Source organism: Callithrix jacchus, chromosome 2 (assembly GCF_049354715.1).
Source record: "Callithrix jacchus isolate 240 chromosome 2, calJac240_pri, whole genome shotgun sequence".
NCBI lineage: Eukaryota > Metazoa > Chordata > Mammalia > Primates > Cebidae > Callithrix > Callithrix jacchus.
This window is the reverse complement of record NC_133503.1, coordinates 19,929,730-19,951,187: the sequence shown is the minus strand read 5'-3', so window position 1 is coordinate 19,951,187 and position 21,458 is coordinate 19,929,730. Positions and strand designations below refer to the sequence as shown.

At 40.8% G+C, this 21,458-nt stretch overlaps 1 protein-coding gene across 1 annotated transcript in view; it reads right to left on the bottom strand.

The window, feature by feature from the left end:
• The window catches only part of ITK (IL2 inducible T cell kinase), a 76,890-nt gene extending 64,716 nt beyond the window's left edge, over window positions 1-12,174 (bottom strand). The window contains exon 1 of the mRNA XM_002744095.5: window positions 11,916-12,174. Coding sequence (XP_002744141.1) covers window positions 11,916-12,053 — 138 coding nt within the window. The 5' untranslated portion in view covers window positions 12,054-12,174. The remainder of the gene's footprint in view (window positions 1-11,915) is intronic.
• Between the last annotated feature and the right edge of the window lie 9,284 nt (window positions 12,175-21,458).

Sequence of the window (21,458 nt, the reverse complement as noted above, 5' to 3'; positions counted from 1 at the left end):
TCAAATCATCTCTCCCAAATCACAGCTTTTGTTAAAAACCATAGAGAAAAAAATCAAATCATCTCACCTATGTATAAAAGATTACATATATTCCCCTCTCTCTCACTGCAACATTCAAAATGATGTACTTGAAAAATCACAATGGGATTCTTTTGTTTCTATTAATTTGTTTTTAGAAACATAATCTTCTCTAATAGTTTTGGTAACAAATACGGTGCCGCTTTTGGGGACCCATGCACCGCTTCTCCAATCTCTTTGGAAGATGATGTAGCAACAAATGATCAAAACCAGAAAGTGTTCTTATCCTGTGACACAATTATCCTATTTGGGTCACTCTATCCTAAGAAGCTAATTTTAAAAATGAGACAGTCCTATATTATGTATACTATTTTTTTTTGGTGTTTTCGTTATACATGGAAACAACCTGCATGTTGAACCATAACTAATGGATAAGTTCATCTATTCCTCCAGGTGCATAAGATAAACATGTTCTTGCAATGAACCGACTCAACCATTAAAAAATCATATAAATGAAAAATGATTGCTTTGGAGGCAATGTAGACATATGGAAATACATTTATATCAAACAATCAATGGGAAAGTAGAATACAAAATTGTCATGCATTATAACTATGCAAAAGATACGTCTGCATGAGAGAAAAGACCAGTGCTCACAGAGACAGTAAATTGATGTCTTCAGACCAGAGTTACAGAAAACATTCTGAGTGTACTTGGCTCATTAATTAATTTTGACAGTATGGAGATCAGAAGGTTCCTTGCTCTGTCTTGAGATTAATCAAAGCTGATTTAATCCAATTCTAAGTTGGTTTCGGTCTTTGCTGCTACAGTCTACCTGAGCTCAGTGTTGATCCTGACCCAGGTTATACACCAGGCACTTTTCCATCAAAACATGGAGTAAGATGATTCTGGACAAAGTACCCCCAGGAAGAAGCATGCCACAAGTAAGTTAAAACATAAGACAAATAGGCCAGGCATGGTGGCTCATGCCTGGCATCCCAGCACTTTGGGAGGCTGAGGCAGGTGGATCACAAGATTAGGAGATCAAGACCATCCTGACCAACATGATGAAACCTTGCTTCTACTGAAAATACAAAAATTAGCCAGGCATGGTGGTCCATGCCTGTAATTCCAGCTACTTGGGAGACTGAGGCAGGAGAATCACTTGAACCCAGGAGGTGGAGATTGCAGTGAGCTGAGATCATGCCACTGCATTCCAGCCTGGGCGACAGAGCAAGACTCTGCCTTAAAAAAAAAAAAAAAAAAGACAACTGAAGAACAGCTCATAGGATGGGGCATTACACCATGGCCTAGTAGACCACCACAGTAGACTCCACCCAAGTTCCTGGCTTCTATTCTTGGCCATTGTATAATCTGCTGACCCCACAACTGTCAGCTCACTTCTAGATGGATGGAATCACACCCACTGGTTTAACCTTGGAAACTTGTCATTGAGGTTGGAATCAAATCCAAACTCCTTGCCATGATCCACAAGAGCCTGCGGATTTTGGCTTCTGTGTATCGTCTTGTGCCCTCCTCTTGAACTCTACATGTTCAAATCTCTATTCCCCACACAAGCCAAGCCTTTTCCTACCTTAGGGTCTTTGCACTTACAGTTCCCTCTGCCCAGAATGCTCTTCTCCATTTCTTCACTTAACTAGCTCTTTCCTCAAACTTCAGTTCAGCTATAAATTCCTTCTCTGACCACCCTTCCTCCCAATTCAGCCCCAGTGGATACGTGGTCTTGCCATAGAACCTACCACATTCTTTATCTGCCCTATGAAGTTATACACTTGCTTGCTGTCTGTCCCATCCCCTAGAATGCAAGCTATTAGGCTGGTGCGCAATTAATTGACCTCAATTAAAAACCTCAATTATTTGTGCACCAACCTAAGACACCTACCTCCACTACTAACCACTGCGTTTCTCACATCTAACACAGTGCCTGGCATAGAGCAGTTGTTTGCAAATATTTGCTGAACAAATGAATACATCTAAATGTACCAAAACAGAAATGTTTCCTTGAAACAGAGTCAACTAAAAAAAAACACAAAAAACCACACACGGCCAGGCACGGTGACTCACGCCTGTAATCCCAGCATTTTGGGAGGAGGCTGAGACAGGAGGATTATGAGGTCAGCAGATTGAGACCATCCTGGCCAACATGGTGAAACCTCATCTCTACCAAAAATACAAAAATCCGCTGGGCGCAGTGGCATGCACCTGTAGTCCCAGCTACTCATAAGGCTGAGGAAAGAGAATCGTTTGAACCTGGGAGGCGCGGAGGTTGCAGTGAGCTCAGATGGCACTGTTGCACTCCTGGGAAAAGAGCAAGACTCTATCAAAAAAAAAACAAAACCAATAATAATAAAGATTTGACACAATATATTAAGTTTGGGGGGAAAAATTCTATAGTTGAATTTTTATAACAAGCAGGTAAAATTTCTGTGACTTTTTAAATATCAAAAAAGGAAAAATATGATGAGAAGCCTGCTTATAAATAACTTTAGGTTAATAAGAATTATACAGCAACATAAAACATAAGAACCTGTCTCGAGTTCTTATTCTATTAAAATACAGAAAACTTTTACTGAATTTCAAGGAGCTGAGCAGACCGTTGATCCAGAAGGGGACCTTTATATGACTGGGAGAACATTACAGAGCTGTTTTCTCCTCAGGATTACTTTTAGTTAGGCCTCTGAGTGTCACGGAGCCAAACCCAAACTGAACTCTGGAAGAAAATTACATCCTAGAAGGTGTACTTTTTCCAGCTGGCCTCATAACTCATTGATGAATGGAGGAATGTATTATGAGTTGGTTAAGAAAATAAGGGCGGAATGGTCCATCAACATTTGCAAAGACCTTTACAATCGTTTTTTGTAGATATGATTTCTGAGTTTGATATTTAAATGCCTTGTTTTACATGGAGCTCATAGTTCAAGAAACTGAGTTTTTTGTTTTTTGGTTTTTTTTTTGACAGAGTCTTGCTCTGTCACCCAGGCTGGAGTGCAGTGGTGCAATCTTGGCTCACTGCAACCTCCGCCTCCAGGATTCAAATGATTCTTCTGCCTCAGCCTCCCAAGTAGCTGAGACTACAGGTATGTGCCACCATGCTTGGCTAATTTTTGTAGTTTAGTAGAGACGGCATTTTGCCATGTTGGCTAGGCTGGTCTCAAACTCCTGAGCTCAGGTAATCTGCCAGCCTCAGCCTCCCAACGTGCTAGGATTACAGGTATAAGCCACTGTGCGTGGCCTGAAATTGAGCTCTTCTGCTTTCCTTCAGACTGAGTCAGAAACTAAACTCTCGTATTTGTAGTATCTCCCTGTGGCCTGTTTTTACTGCAGAAACTGATGAACGGGTGCACCAGCCCCTGAATAGCAGGAGTCTAATCTAATTTTAATGTGAGAATATTTGCCTCCAAAAAAGAAAATTTCAATACAATAGTTATCTCCATGAAACATTAACTTCACATAACACAGGCAGAGATCAATTCATGATGAAACTCCGTTAAAACAGATGGAAACCACGCATGCCTCAGTTATCAAGTACTTTGCTTGGGCCCTTAGTTTCTTTGTGTTGCTAGACAAGACCCACATTTTTAGCTTCCAGGTGCTTTTCTGAATGCAACGTGAGTTATGTGACCTTCATGCATTCCCCAGGTATTTACTGATTATGACTAAACAGTGTCTGTTTGAGATGATGGGGATACCATGATGAACAAGACAGGCAAGATCTCTGCTCTCATGGACCTGCCCTTCTAGCAGATGGACAGACAGAAATTAAACAGAGAAGCACATCCATAAACCTAACAAATAAGTGCAGATACTAAAGCATCTGTGCTTTGGAAGAGGTGAGAAATAAATCAACAAACAAACAGAATTAGCCAGGCATGGTGATGCACTCCTGTAGTCCCAGCTAGTTGGGAGGGTCAGCTGAGTCTGAGAGGCAGAGGTTGCAATGACCCAAGATCCTGCCACCACACTCCAGCTTGGGTGAGAAAGCAAGACCATGTTTCAAACAAACAAACAAACACTCTTACAAAAATCTGGAGTGTTTGAGGCAGTGGAAACAGCTAATGCTAAGATCCTGTATCCTGAGAATGACTGTCATTTTACGTGTGTGTCTCACTTGCCTCACCCTAGTCCTGGCCCTGTACAAAGGCCCTGCAGGGACCTTCAGCCTGGAATGCTTCAGGAAGAAGGCAGATGTGACAGAAGCACATGAAGGGAGTGTGGTGTAAAATGAAATAAAGAAGGCAGGCTGGGACCACAGGATGAGGGGTCTTGTGATCCATAGTTGAGAATTTATTTAAATACTCTAAATAGCCATGGAGGGTGTTAAGGTAGAAAGTAGTATTTGATTTATGATCTTAAGGTTCATTCTAGGTGCTATGTGGATAACAGGCTGTAAAGAGTTTCAAGTGTCAGCAGGAGCCCAGCTGGAAGACAACTGAATGACATGGGAATGTAGAGAAGAGAGCCCATGACTGCTGAACGTCTCAAGTGAAAAATGCTCGGGAAGTTTAAAGAATATTATCTACATGGCCAGGCACAATGGCTCATGCCTGTAATCCCAGCATTTTGGGAGCCTGAGGCAGGAGGATTGCTTGAGCCCAGGAGTTAAGTGGCCAGCCAAGGCAATATAGTGAGACCCTATCTCTACAAAAATTAAAAAAAAAAAAAAAAAAAAAACCAAGTACCCACGCAGTGGCTCATGCCTGTAATCCAATTACTTTGGGGGATTGAAGCAGATGGATCGCCTGAGGTCAGGAGTTCAAGATCAGCTTGGCCAACATGGTGAAACTCCATCTCTACTAAAAATACAAAAATTGGCCAGGCATGGTGGCTGAAACCTGTAATCCCAGCACTTTGGGAGGCCAAGGTGGGTTGATCACAAGGTCAAGAGATTGAGACCATCCTAGCCAACATGGTGAAACCCCATCTCTACTAAAAACACAAAAATTAGCTGGGCATGGTGGTGCGTGCCTGTAGTCCCAGCTACTCAGGAGGCCGAGGCGGGAGAATTGCTTGAATCTGGGAGGCGGAGGTTGCAGTGAGCCGAGATCTTTCTACTGCACTCCAGCCTAGGGGACAAGAGCGAGACTTTGTTTAAAAAAAAAATAGCCAGGTGTGGTGGTGCATGCCTGTAGTGCCAGCTATTCGGTAGGTTGCGGCACAAGGATCACTTGAGCCTGGAAATTGAGGCTACAGTGAGCTGTGATCAAGCCACTGCGCTCCAGCCTGGGCGACAGACTCTCCCCCCAATCCAAAAAAAGAATATTATCTACAGAGGGTTTAGCTGTAAAGGCAAGGAGAAGGGTAAGACTGGGCAGAGGAAAAAGGAGAAAAGAGTTGCTTAAACTCTTAAAAAGCTTTGAGGACTGGGACCTGGACCTCCTGCTGGTTCCTACACGTGCCTCTGTGATCCAGCTCTTAAAATTCCAACCGCCTGAATCTTCCTCTTCCTTGTTCAAGGACAGGCCATACACTACTGCCTCCAGGGAGTCTTCGTTACTTGTTCCTACTACACTCACTAATCTCCCTTTTGTAGCCCTACTTGCCTTGGTCTCTATTATTTGGTCATTGAACCTTTTCTATTTGAGATTCGTTTGTGTCACTAACCTCTCCAGCTTTCTTTCTTCTTTTATTCCTTCCACAAATGATGCATGAGTGAATAGTGTGCGCCAGACACTCTTGTAGACACTGGCAAAGCCATCTTTATCAACTTGGGTGCTTGCTCTCAGATAGCTGATAGTCCAGTGGAGGGCGAGGCGGGGAAATGACATTAATACAGCATCACATTAACTAATGGGTAGTTACAACTTCGACCTGTGCTCTGAAGAAAGGGCACTGGTGCTACGGTAGAACAGGACAGGAGGACATGACTTCGTCTAGGGAAATCAATGAAGGCTTTCCCAATAAGTGAGACTTAAAATGGAGGCTTTAACACCGAAGAAAATGTGGTGTGGTTGGAGCCCAGAGATGGGAGAAAGTGAGACATGAGCTGAGAAAGAAGAGACCATGGGGCAGATTCTGGTGGTGTCCATCGTTAGGAAACGGGGAGAGCCACTGTAGGGACACAACAATGTCTGATGAAGGTCATCAAGACTTGACTATGGTCACACGTCAAAAGCTGGTGCTGGCTGCCATGTGGAGATTCTAGAGGAACTTTGGGAGGCAAAGCTTGCCAAGGCGCTCTCTCTCTCCCTCTCTCTCCCTCTCTCTTTCTCTTTGTCTCAGACACATAGCAGGGGTTCTTGAAGTGAACAGAGACAAAGATTTGTCCTGAAGCATAGGTGGAAAATGTAGCAGTCATAAAATTCTTCATTGCAGAAGACCCATGTGGCACAGGGTACCAGTTTTCGGGACTGTCCTTTACATTGGGGACTTCAGAGCAAGAATGTATTGCACACTTTGTAAAAATCCAATGGAATACCTGATTACCTGTGAGTAACAACTGCTAATGGTCATAAGTACTATTTATAAGGGACCAATGTAGGCTCTAGAGACATGGGACCTCAGGCAAGTTATTTAAACTCTCTTTGTCTCAATTTCTTGACTTACAAATTGGGGTCATATTAGTTCCTAACTTACAGGGTGTTGGTAATGATTAGGTGAAATAATTCACATTTTTGCACAGTGTTGGACACGTAGTAAGTGCTCGGTAAATGTTAGTTACTATCTTATTCGAATAAAGGTGACCTCCATCTTGTTAAAAGGAAGTAAGATTAATAAGATCAGGAAGGAATGTTCAATGTTTATCTTATTTTTGAGACAAGATCTCAGTCTGTTGCCCAGGCTGGATTACAGTGCCTTGATCACAGCTCACTGCAGCCTCAACCTCCTGTGTTCAAGGGATTCTCCCACCTCACCCTCCTGAGTAGCTGGGACTACAGGCATGCACCACCACACCTGGCTAATTTTTTTTTTTTTTTGTAGAGATGGAGTCTTACCATGTTGCCCAAGACAGGTCTCAAACTCCTGGGCTTAAGCGATCCGCCCACCTCGGCCTCCCCAAATGCTGAGATTACTGGTGTGAGCCACTGCTTCTGGCCTTGTTAAATTATTTTAAAAACATAAATAGTTTCTTAAAGGATTGCACAGCCTTATATAATGTAGACAAAATCACACAGATCAAATGTGAGCTGTGACACAGATCTGTTGTCAGATCTGTCTGACACCAGAAGCAGTATTTCTGCTATGTAGTAATGCTTTCAAAAGCAAGGAAAGGGGATCATCTTTCCTGCCTGCCATCTTTAATTTAGAAAGGATGCTTGCTGCAAGTAGGAGTGAAGAAGAAAATTAAATAATAGCAATAATAGTAAAACAAAACCTTATAATTTGTAGTTGCTGTGTAACAAAGGAAATTTTGCTGTGTTGTGTGTTAATATAATACCTCCCAGCTCTGTTTAAGGCAGAATAACTCCCTTCCTGCAAAGCACTGAACCTCATCTATCCTTCCCACATTCTTAACAAAGTTCCTGGGCATCTAAAAATTCCTGTTTTTCTTGTTGATCAGCTGCAAGTCACAAAGCAGATAAACTCAAAACTGCAGAATGTGTTTCTCAAGATGTTACTTTTGAAATGTAAAGTACATCACAAGATATGTCACAAGTTAATTAACTGCTCTTTGTTCTGGCTTCTGTAAACTTGCTTCCTACTTTGTCACCCTGTACCACCCAGGTGCATAAAAGGTACGCCATTTTCTTCATCCTTTGCTCAGAATTAAGAAGCGATTCCGCTGAGCCTGTGATCATGTTAAATAGAATCCTCCTGCAACCCATCGGTCTCTCCAGATCTCTGATTTCCTGCTACAGGAGATGATTTTGTTGCTAGATCAGACTGCAGGCTAAAGGGAAGAGGCTGTGAGGAGTGGAGACCCTTACCCAGATGCTGACCGGAATGGTGATTTTGACTGTTTCTTTTATTCCATGTAAATGATAATGCCTTCCATACCATAAGGAGCACAGCATACTTGATCCCTAAGGTGCAAAGAGTCATCAAAATAGGAGAAACTTTCCAGTTCTCCAGAGGGGCTTTCAGAAGATCAAGGTGGTGCTTGGGCAAAATTGTGGTAATAATCACCTTATCATGTAGCAATTGGTAAGAAGCTTATAACATACTTTTCTCATGAAATACTCAACATCACTTGAAGTAGGTAGTGTTGGGGTCTATAGGACACAGGCATAAAGAGGTCAAATATCTTGTCTGAGATCCCATATTTAGAAAGTGACAGAGGCAGGATTTGAATCCAGCTCTAATTGGCCACACAAGCTGCACCAATCTATGATGCTTATTCCCATCTAGGCTGCCTCTTCCATCCTGTGCTTACTCAAAAGTGCCTGAGGCTCTCCATTTTCCTTTTACCATTGAAAAGGATCTGATATCAGTCACAGGCAACTAAGTATGCTGCTTAGTTGGTGGCTACCTCTCCAAGGATTATTTGTACTTAGGCTTGCTGATGGTGTGTTGGACTTGGCTTGTACTGACCTGGGGGAGCTAATTGTTAAATTTTCAGGAATTTGTGAACCATTAGACATCACATTGGTAGTTTAAAATGGGCCATGATGGGAGTATTTACACCAAAGGAATTGGCAATACACTATGAATCAGGGCTTCCCGACAAGCCCCATCCTCGGATTCCGAAACATTTCCCAGAACACCCACGGGCCCTTATCTCTCATTGTCCTGTCATAGAATTTTAGGCATCGGGGACTACTTGGGAAAAAATTGGCAGGCACAGGAGAGCATCTGAAATCATGCCTGTCTGCAGGCCACCACCTGCCAAATCTATGCTTCTTTTTGGCCCACTGCTCCAGCAAGATGAAGGTGCTTCTTGGCCCCTTTGAACACACTTGCACATCCCAATAGGGAAAACAGGCATCTAACACCAGAATTAAATCCATGTTCAAGTAAAAGCCTCAATCAATTAGTATTATAATGACAATAGGCATGATTTTTTAGGTTAGAATAAACATACTTGATTTCCAGAATTACAGAATTTGTTCTTGAGTATGTAGCAGGGTTATTTTTCATATGGTGTTGTAAATTCATAGAATATGAGAACTGCAAGAATCACAATTTTACAAATGAGAAAAGAGAAAAAGAAGCTCTGAGATCCTAAGGGGCAATAATGGACCCAAGAGCTCCTGATGCATGTATATCTCCACACAGGCTTGTACTTAGCTGCAGAGCAGAAGGAATCCAGGACCCTGATCTGAGCTTGACTTCAAAGATCCTTTAATGTCTCCCATCATTTGAAAATAATGCCACCCTGCTGGCTTTTTTAGAGATATGAAAGGGATACAAATAATGGTTAATTTTTGCTAGATGCTTACCAGCTGACAAGGCTGTGCTAAGAACCTAATATATTAAGTTGATCTGTATGAAACTGCTAATATCTGATATTTGATCCACTAAATAATTTCAAAAAGTTCAGCTTAAAGACATTGTACCTCTGAGTCTTTGCCATCTTCCTATGAAATGGGTGCTATGATCACACCCATTTTACAGATTGAAAATGGAGGTTTTAATTTGAAGATGAAAATGTTCTTTCCACAAGTGTAATGTTATTTACTTCTAAGTAATATTTACTTAGTAATTTACTTCTAATGTTTACTTAGTAATTAATAATAATTAGTTAATTATCAATAAATTATTATGTATTACTTAATAAGTATTAAGTAATAATAATTAATTAATAATTAGTAATTTACTTCTAAGTAATATTTAATGTTATTTACTTCTAAGTAATATTAATGCACTCTTGTGTGCAAACTGGTGGTCCTAAATGATGTATTATACACAGGACATGAACAATAATAACTCATGTATGTTACTTTTTTCAGTGACCTTGGATAAATTTCTAATTAATGATTAAATAATTATTTATAAATTATAAATAAATAATTTAATAAATTATTAAAATAATTATAATAAATAAATAATTACTTTTAAAATGTTATTTATAAGTATAAAACATTAGCATTAGAAAACAAGAAATTTGATATTTGGACATGTATACTCTATATTTCACATGGAAGTATTAGAAACTATAGCGTAGGTCTCCCCAGAATGAAGTAATTGTCTTGGGAATTTTCATAATGCTCAGATAAAGAAGTAGGGTGGTTTTACAGCATTGTCTACATGCAACTTATGACCAGTAAAATTCTGAATTAAGGTCATCTGGTTTGTGATTATTTACAAATAATACGCAGCTGAATTCACGAACAGTCACAAATAGCAATTGGGCTAAGGAATTATCAGTACTACCTAAATGAGATGATACTATTTTGAGTCAGAAAAACAAACTGTAAAACGGCCTTTGAAAAAATATTTAAAGGTACATGACTGTTCTTTCAATATGAAACAAAAACTTTAAAGGTTCCATTCACAAAAATGCATTGAGTAACTCCATGTGATTTATTAGCTCTACAAGATAAATCCTCCAAGTTTACAACCTGGGCTCTTGGCCACCTAGCAAAGAGGCCTTGCACATAATTCCATGTGTTTTCTGATTGATTGGTAAATTGTTATCAGTAAGAGTCTGATAACAAGACAAGCAATTCTTTTCACTTTCAAAGAGGCAGCAATTATTTTGCCTGCAACTTTTTTTTTTTTTTCTGTAATTCACCAAGGACATGCAACACCTGCAGCTTTAAAAGGTGAGGGGCTCTATACCCAGTACACCCAGCCTGACCTGCTTCGGAGCTCCCTCTCATGAAATGCTTTAAAGCCTGGTGCTCCAAAGACTCCCAAACTCATGCCTCCACCTACTAAGTCAGGCTCCAACAAAGAATTGGAGCATTTTTTGTTTCTAAGTGACCATCAGGTACCTAATATTATTTTCTCTTCAGTAAAATATGTGATAATTCTTGTCCTACCCCACTAATGATGTAAAAACAATATAATCATAGAGTAAGAAATCAAACATGCTTTGAAAGATTGCAGAGTAGGGCTAAACAAGAGCCACTGCATAAAACAAAGAAGTTTTGAAGAAGAAAGGGATCTTGTATGTTGTTATTTCCAGTTTTTTCCTTTTATAAAGCAAGAACCTGAAATAGGAAGTAGACATTTGTCCAGGCTGGATCACCTACTGAGAAGCAGAGTTTGGTCTCTTGACTCTTGTTTCTACCAAACTACATTATTAAGATTATTCCCGTTGCTCTTGTTGTTATTGATGTTAAGAAGCATGAGATTATTTTTAGGTATAGAGACAGACTGACCTAGCTAAGCAGCCATACTCTTCCGGGTAAGAATTGCTGGTCTGCACTGCGGAAAGTTTGTTCTTAATAACCCTGGTGTCCTACGAAGTCTACCAAAGATGAAGAGGTTTGCCATTGTGCCTTACAACTTTAGACAATGCAATGCCTGGAGAATCTTATTCCAAGATTGGGCAAGTGACGAGTATTAAGACAAACAGAGTTAAATTCATGAAAACGTTAACACTGAACCCAACATTTAACCATTCTCAACAGTTTCTTCCACTAAAAAATAAGAAAGCTGGGGTAGATCATCTCATCCAATGCTAATATTGTATTAATCTATGTTTCATTAAATTTAGTATGTTTCATAGAAAGTTCAAGTTTTATCTAATCATAATATTTGCTACTTAAAATGTTAATAATTTTTAAACTAAACATAATCTTGCAGGGGGGAAAAGCTGATAAATATTAAACGTATAGTCTTTAGAACTGAAATCACCTATCACCACCATTTCACCTCTAGACGGCTTTATGTGTTCTCCTCTGGTTACTTTTACTGTACTTTTCATGTTGTTATAACAAGCATGCTGCTGTTTCATGTTTTCTGTTTTATGCCATGTATATATATTTGCATCAGCCCAGTCCAAACATAAAATATTATGTGAAAAAAGACAAATGAAACTGCTTACATACCCCATGACGATCCTCAAAGTATGCCAGGCTAGCTTTGGTTAACACAAAGAAGCGGACTTTAAAGTTCGAGGGAGAGGTTCTTCTCTTTTGTTGGGATTTCTTGATGAGCTGTTCTTCCAGGAGGATAAAGTTGTTCATGATCCAGTTCTTGAAAGGTGATGCACCTTGGGCATCACCTCTTAGCACAACCAAAGGAAAGAGCTTTGGGGCGAAGAATGCGATGGGGAGGCAGTTGATCTTCAGAAAGCTGCTCAAAGGCAACTTGCCTTCAACGTTATCTTTCTATCAACATTTAGCTAACATAGCAGAGCTCCTCCTCTGATGTCAAAGGCCATAACCACATCCTTTCGAAATTCACAAAACCAAGAGGCATTTGTAAAAAGTACATATGCCCTTTGCTATATGGCTTGAAAGAATGTTTGAAGAATTGTAGACTCAGAATTATGGTAAGGATTACAGTTTCATCTTTATAGTTCCTGGTTTAATCCATCCAGCAGTTACAGCATGTAGCACAGGGGGTAAAGACTATGTGTGGTTTTGCTTACCATGATATACTCAGCCACCTTCAGACATAAGAAAAGATGTTTAAGAAAAATTTGTTCAATGGATCATCACCAAATTGGGTTGTACAAGCAAAAGAGGTAATGAGCCAAACTCCTCATATGTTAAAATGAAGAAATATGTTGCTGAAGATTATTCGTTTTTAAGATTTAAATTAAAACCCATAGAAATTTCTCAATGCTACATATAGGTGACTGTCTTTCTATGTTGCCATTTTGTGGAAAAGTGAAAAATACGTGAATCCTTCAGAATGGCATAACAAACAAAGTATACATGGGCTTTGAAAACAGACAAACTTGTGTTGGACTCCCAGCTCTGTCACTTCTACACTGTTTTTCTCTGAGCAAGCTATGCCTTCTCTGATCCTTGGCTTCCTTGTGAGGGTCCTTGGAGGACTGAATCCCATACATTTTATGAATGGTGGGTGTTAATCATGCATCTTGCCTTAGAGTTAGTACATAGATGAAGTATAATATGTGATACTTATCTCCACCATGTTAATAATCAAGAGACTTTAGTGTAAGCAGAGATGGCATGAGTAGGGATAAATAATAACTGAAACAATCATTATTGCTGTGTAGGAGTGAAATTCTCCAATGTTTATTTTTAAATGTAAATTACCAGACAACAGCCTAATTTTATGTTAAATATTGCATTCCCAGCATAATCAGGACACCTAGGAGAGTAGGGTATGGGTATATTTTAAATGACCTCCATTCTGAGATTTTAAGACATATGTGTGGAAATACACTGCCCAAACAAGATAATATTTTTTTTCTCTGAGTATAGGCTTGAGGCAGGGATTGCTACTTTTCCCAAATATCTACTCTCTCCTTCTTACTAGAGTAACTGATCCCTGACGGTTATCTGGGCATCTGGCCAGTCGTAATAAAAACTACAATTTTAGCCTCTCTTGTGTCGCTAGGTGTAGATGTATGACTGTCTTCTGGCCAACTGAACATAGCAGAAGTGGTGGGCACAACTTCTAGGAAATTTCCCTAATGGGATCTGTCATCCTTTTCTTTCCCTTTTCCTCCTGCCTTCTGACTAGAATGTTGAGGTGACAGTGGGAGCTGAAGCAGCTATCTAGCATCATGAGGTGGAAATTCAACATTGAGGACAATGGAGTATAAGACAGAAAGAATCTGGGACCCTGGTGACCATGGATCTTCCACGCCAGCCATGGATTACCTTGTTAAATATCTATTTTCTAAGTCTTGGTTATTTTGAGGTTTCTGTCACTACCAGCAAACCTAGATAATTCAGTGCTATCTTCTCAAGCTAGACTACAAACTCGTTTGAGAAAAGTACATTTTATACCTGTTTGGTTCAGATGAAAAGATTTACAGACTTCATAAAGTGTTCTCATCCGGGAAAGCAAAATATCATTGGTAGTTGCTGCAATAGTTAGGAGGTTTTCATTTGCCCAGTTTCCATGGAGCGCCATCATAAGCAATTTTATTCTCTTTCTCACAGAGCCTTCAAACCCACTAACTGAGATTTGTCTTTGCCATCTTTTTAAATGTAAACTTAGGAGGCTCGATATTTTTTCTCCTTTTAAGGAAAACATAAACAAAAACAAATAGTCCCTTTGTTTCTTTTGGTTTTGAAAAGTTCAATTCACAGGAGCCAAATTCAAGGAGCTCCCATTTGCCAAAATTGGAACAATTTGAGTATCGAAAGGAATAATAATTGCCATGAAATAAAGAACAGTAAAAATGTTAAAATGATGAGTTCATAAAAGAATTGAAAAAAGCATCGCAACCTTTTGATCACTTTTGGCAGATGCTGAAGGACCAACTTGTTATTCTGAAAACTGGAAACAAAGGAAAAGAATAAAACATATTTCCTGCTTTTCTCGAAGAATTATCTCTCGATTCAATAATCAAGTATTTAATGAGGAAGTCTTTTTTTTTTTCCTGAGAAGCTAAACAATGAAGAAGTGATAGAATATCATCGTTTTGCAATGTTAATGAAACAATAAATGTAGGCAATGATCATCAATGGCTGTTAAAATTATTATGCAAAAAGCCAGTAGGAAAATGTATAACTGTCACATGAAGCTGACAACACTGTAACACACCGATTAATCTTAAAAGAAGGACAACCAGACATCTTATGTCTCCTGAGGTGACTGACGCAAGAGGAAGTACACAAAATCACCAACTCAGAAGTCTTGCCAAGAGAAAACAAAAATCAAACACAAATCTAATCAAACTTTGAGATATAAATTTGAGATTACAGAAAATATGAGAGATAAATGAACCTGACACATGACACTGTGGAGGTGCAATTGGATAAATCCAGAATACAAAAAAACATACTAAGGACAAATGACTCAGCATCAGTAACAAATGAGTCACAGACAGCCGGACAGGGTGGCTTGTGTCTGTAATCCCAGCACTGTAAGAGGCCGAGGTGGATGGATTGCTTGAGCCCAGGAGCTTAAGACCAGCCTTGATAACATGGTGAAACCCTGTCTCTACAAAAAATACAAAAAATTAGCCAGGCATGATGGCACACACCTGTAGTACCAGCTACTCAGGAGACTGAAGTGGGAGGATTGCTTGAGCCCAGTGGGTGGAGGTTGCAGTGAGCTGGGATTGCACCACTGCACTTCAGCCTGGGCAATAGGGCCAGACCCTGTCTCATAAAACAAAAACAAAACAAAACAACAATAAATAAGTCAGAAGGGAACTCTGAAATTAAAAGACGCCTGTAATCCCAGCACTTTGGGAGGCCAAGGTGGGTGGATCATGAGGTCAGAAGATCGAGACCATCCTGGCTAACATGGTGAAACCCTGTCTCCATTAAAAATACAAAAAATTAGCCAGGCATGGTGGCATGCACCTGTAGTCTCAGCTACTTGGGAGGCTGAGGCAGGAGAATCGCTTGAACCTGGGAGGCAGAGGTTGCAGTGAGCTGAGATGGCACCACTGCACTCTAGCCTGGGGAACAGAGCGAGACTCCTCCGTCTCAAAAAAAAAGAGACTTTAAGCATGTTTGGACTTTGGGTCAAAAGTCAAGCAAATCAACTGCGTAAAGATGTTATGAGACAATTAGAAAAATTTGTATGTTGAACAGATGTTTGATAATACTGAGAAACTTGTTATTTTTTAAGATGTAATGATGGGCTGGGCATGGTGACTCACGCCTGCAATCCCAGCACTTTGGGAGGCTGAGGTGGGCAGATCACATGAGGTCAGGAGATCTGGAGTTCGAGATCAGCCTGGCCAACATAGTGAAAGCCCATCTTTACTAAAAATACGAAAGTTAGCTGAGTGAGGTGGCTTGTGCCTGTAATCCCAGCTACTTGGGAAGCTGAGGCAGGAGAATTGCTTATACCTGGAAGGCAGAGGTTGCAGTGAGCCAAGATAGTGCCACTGCACGTCAGCCTGGGCAACAGAGCAAGACACTATCTCAGAAAAAAAAAAAAAAAAAAAGATGTAATAATGGTGCTATTATCATGTTAAAATAGTCCTTATTTTGTATAGAAACATGCCGAATTATTGATAAAATAATAAAATGTTTATAATTTGCTTCATTATAGTCCAGTGGAGGGGGAGAAATCGGTAGGGGAAGGAATAAAATATGTTTGATCATGACTTGACAATTGCTAAAGCTGGCTAATGGGTACATCATTATTCTGCTCTCCTTGCATTGATGCATGTTTGAAAATTTCCATAATAAAAAGTTAAGAAAAGAAAACGGCAGGGCGCAGTGGCTCACACCTGTAATCTTAGCATTTTGGGAGGCTGAAGTGGGTGAATCAGCTGAGGTCAGGAGTTCGAGACCAGCCTGGCCAACATGTCTAAACCCCGTCTCTACTAAAAATACAAAAATTAGGCAGGCCTGGTAGCAGGCGCCTGTTGTCCCAGCTACTTGGGATGCTGAGGCAGGAGAATTGTTTCAACCCAGGAGGCAGAGGTTGCAGTGAGCCAATTGTGCCAGTGCACTCCAGTCTGGGTGACAAGAGCAAAACTGTCTCAAAAAACAAACAAACAAACAAACAAAGGAAAAGAAAAGAAAAAGAAAGCCCAGTTCAGTCCAAGGTGATAATCAAAACTCCAGACGTGTATTCAAGGTGACGGTTCCCTTAACTTTGCACAGGTTTGCTTCAGAATTTGAAGCATGTTGGCTTTTCCACCACGCCCTAACTTCTTTTTTCCCACACATAAGCCGGGTTTCTGACCCACCCGAGCCAGCAGCTCAGGCTGGAGGGCAAAAGGAAGAGGGGCAAATGGTGCAGCAGTCATGAAGCTGCACAGTAACCTGGGGCTGATGCCCTTGGGATGTGGTGGAGGCACAATTGCTGTTTTTTCTTGCATGTTTCATGTGCTTTGTTGTTTTCAGAGATTTTTCAGCTGAAGGTTCTGACAACTGTTTCCCTGACGTAGGAGGTGCCACTCTCCCTGGCCAATGAGCCTGACCCTCAGCCCTTGGGATTCAGCTATTCCACCTTCCCCCTGTTGGGATTCCTTTGCCCACTAGGTTGTCCTCTTGGCTGAAATTCCTTGAAAATGAACCACAGAGGCTGGGCACGAGGGCTTACACTTGTAATCTCAGCACTTTGGGAGTCTGAGCTGGGAGGATCACTTAAGCCCAGGAGTTCAAGATCAGCTTGGGTAAAACACAGAAAAACAGTTTCTGTTAAATAAAAAGAAAAAAGAATCGGGCACAGTGGCTCATGCCTGTAATCCCAGTATTTTGGGAGGCTGAGGTGGGTGGATCACTTGCAGTCAGGAGGTCGAGACCAGCTTGGCCAACATGATGAAACCCTGTCTCTACTAAAGATACAAAAATTAGTTGGGTATCGTGGCAGATGCATATAATCCCAGCTACTTAGGAGGCTGAGGCAGGAGGATCGCTTGAACCCAGGAGGTGGAGGTTGCAGTAAGCTAAGATTGTGCCACTGCACTCCAGCCTGGGGGACAGAGTGAGACCCCTATCTCAAATAAAGAAAAAAGAAACTGAACCACACACTGTTTATTCCCTCCCATGGCTCTACGGGAAGACTCAGGCCTCCTTTCTCAGCCAATGATGGACATACCATTTGCCCCAAGTAGAGCCCCCTTTCCCTCTGACACCAAATAGTCGCTCTTCCACAAGCTTTCACCATTACATTTCTCCAAGTGAGATTTAGACACTAGCCCTTATAGCTGCAAAACTCTGAGACTCACACCAAGCTCACTGAGAAGTCTCTTAAAGTCCCTGTTGGTTGGCTTCTGGTAGACACACACCCACCCGCCTTCCCCCGTGGGCTGGTGGTGAGAGGAAACGCGCAGCCCCCAATACTCTCTTGCTTTTTCATGCCTTGTTTTCTAAAGGCTGAAGGTGGGCAAACACTATTACTGGCAGAACCTGTTTTGCCTCTTAATGTGTCAAGTGTAGATGGAGGCACTTCATTCCCTTTATCATATTAATATAGGGCCTTAAGGCCTCAACTGAAACTGGGCTGGAAAAAACTAATTTAACCTAATTTCTATAACAAAGAAAAAATCAGTTCAACCTGGCACTGCTGGGTCCCCCCGCATTTAACGACGGCATCAGAGGTTTTGGTTTTCCTTCCTTAGTTCTGGGCTGGTCTCATGCATGGGCAAGCTGTCCTCCATGGCAGTAAAATGGCTGCTGGGCTGACGTCTTATCAGTGGAAGTAGATCCCTTTCCTCATAGTTCCAGTACAAGTCCCAGAATTTTGAATCATTGGCCTGGCTCAGATGACATGCTCACATGTACCTCAATCATTAGAGCTAAGGCAATGGAATAGTCAGTTGACTCACTCCAGGTCCGGACCCACTCCTGGATCTGGGGGTGGCATGGAGTCAGCCCTACCCAGCCACACAGACCTACCTATCCACAGATGGGGGAGGGATGGTTCTCTGAGGAACACTAGAGGAAGGGCAACAGCTGCTGGATCACTGATAAATGATTGCACTCTTACTATTCCCTGAAACTCGTCTTCATTGCTTTATCTCTTGAGGTCCTACAACTCCAACCTTCTCTAGTCCAGGGATTTGCCCTTTGGATAACTCCAGGGCCCTCTGTATCTAGGCCAAAGAGATCCTTCAGATTGTCCTCTCAGGATGTGGCTTTGAAGCCCTTTGATTTCCTTGTGGTTCCCATCCAAACTTGATCCGGTTTGTTAATATCCATTTAAGAGTCATACCTAGAATGTTTTGGTAAATATATAACTTCTTTCTTCTGAAAACAACAGCAACAATAGCACCTTATGTTTGCTACAGCTATCAATTCTAAGGGGGGAAAATAGCATGAGCACAGAGAGGTACCTGAACAAGATGTTTATTGCAGTATTTTTTTGTAATGGAAACTATCTGTGCATCAATGAGAGACAAGTAAAATAATCTACGGTGCATCCTTACAGTGCAAGGTTATGGAAACAAATAACGTATATTCATAATGTATCAGCCTAAAAAACTGCAGGATATATTGTTAACATGGAAAAGGTGCAGGACAATACATTAGGCTTTTGTGTTTTTACTTTTCGTTTTTACATACAAGCCATACATATTGTTCTGTACCTTTTCCAAGTATATTTTGTGTTTCTATTACTGTATATTTAAATGCACATGGTGATATCAGGAAGTTTATATATCAAAATGCCAGCAAATGAAACTAGAAAGGTAAAGAGATGTTTCACTTTTTAATTTACATAATTAAAAAATGATAAAATGGAAGGATTTTTTACTTTCCTATTTAAAATAAAAGAAAAATATGTCCTTTGTCAGAATTGTTGGTTTGATTCAGAGAAGACAATGATGACTGAAGTGGCTGGTAAACTTAGAGCTAATTGTTTTTGAAATATATATATTTCTGGTGACAAAAGTAAAATATATTCTTGGTGGAAGGAGTAGACCAGCAAATAAATAAAAATTACATCTAATATCACTCCTCAGAAATAATTAATGTTAAAAAAAATAATTAATGTTAATATTTATTTTACATTCTTCCAGTCTTTTTTTCAGAGTTAAATTTAATATTTACTTAGAATAATCATTTTATCTTGGCTCCTGGATCAGTTACCTCCTTCTACCTGTAGACAATTTCTGTTTTGTTGTTTTTGTTGTTGTTGTTTTGAGAGGGATTCTTGACCTGTCACCCATGCTGGAGTGTGCAGTGGCGCCATCTCGGCTCACTGCAACCTCTGCCTACCGGGTTCTAGCGATTCTCGTGCCTCGGCCACTGGAGTAGCTGGGACTACAGGTGCCCGCCACCACGCCAGGCTAATTTTTGTATTTTCAGTAGAGACTGGAGTTTCACCATGTTCCCCAGGCTGACCTTGAATTCCTGACCTCAGGTGATCCGCCTGCCTCGGCCTCCCAAAGTGTTGGGATTGCAGTTGTGAGCCACCGTTCCCAGCCTGATCTTCTCTTTTTTTGTTTTTTTTTTTTTTTTTGAGACGGAGTTTCGCTCTTGTTACCCAGGCTGGAGTGCAATGGTGCGATCTCGGCTCACAGCAACCTCCGCCTCCTGGGTTCAGGCAATTCTCCTGCCTCAGCCTCCTGAGTAGCTGGGATTACAGGCACCCGCCACTATGCCCAGCTAATTTTTTGTATTTTTTTAGTAGAGACGGGGTTTCACCATGTTGACCAGGATGGTCTCGATCTCTTGACCTCGTGATCCACCCACCTCGGCCTCCCAAAGTGCTGGGATAACAGGCTTGAGCCACCGCGCCCGGCCCCTTTTTTGTATGTATACAAGCTCATTTTCCTTTTCAACCCAAAGCAGAGGCAGACTGATTTGCATACTGGCCCTCAGGGGAAGAGTTAGGCGACTGTGGTCTTTTCGGAGCCAGAAGGTAAGGCAGAAATCAGGTTGGCTTCCTGAAGTCCTAGGTACCCGAGGCTGACCGCAGCTCAGCCCACGCCACCTCGGCTCAGCAGCACCAACATAAAAGTACTGTGGATTGTATTTTAGGCCAGGGGATTTACCCAGCCAGTACATATTGTGTATGGTATGGAAATCTCCCCACCCTCACATCCTGCCTAGTTGGCAATGCTCCCCTGGGCTGCACACTCTTTGAAAAGGCTAAATATAGCTGTCTGCCTTGCTTTTCAAAATCATAGATGAAGAATAAAAGTTATTGACTTGAAACCACTTCCCACAATGCACGTTGAGACTTCAGCCATGTATAATCTTGCTTGTCTGCATATACTCAGCGCCTTGTGTACACTGTTTTGTGTTGCCACTCTTCACAGCTATTCAACCTTAGGCTAATTTAAAATGTACACAAAACTGTCTACAGAGTTGCGGTTCTGATCATTTTTCTTCTTAAGAAACAATTATTGTTGGTTTTGAATATAGCAGTAAAGGGTATTACGGTCACCATTCATTCAACTAATTTGTTATCACCCTACCACGTATTTACTTGTCCTGTTTTCTTCTGTTTCTTCCATGTGTGTTCTGCTCATTTGTAAGCTCTCTACAATTTGGATTCTAGCTTATACCTGCACTGCCACATTCCAGTCAAGAAAAATTACCCAAAATTTGTAAATAAAAATCAAGTAAAGCAGACAATACGTACTTCTGATGTCATGTTAAAGCCTTGTTTAACATGCCTGCCAAAGGATTATTTAATTATCTAAGAGAATGAAGGAAGACAATGGGATTGGATCCATAAAACTGAAGTATTGCTATCTACTATCTTCCATCACTTTATTGAGATATGTTTTATTGGACCATAAAATTCATCCATTGAAAGTGTATTGTTTGGCAATGTTTAGAATATATTCACATAGTTGTACAGCCATCTCAATTTAATTTTTAGAACATTTTCAACACCCAACCAAGGCTACCTATGATGCATTAAAGTCTCACTCTGTGAAGGCAATATCCTAGAAATGAAGTCTCCATCTTGCTGTTTCCCTGAGACAGCAAGTTGACCCAACATAGCTCCTGTTACCAGTTCCTTTCACACACACACACACACACACACACACACACACACTTTAAATTTTTCATTAA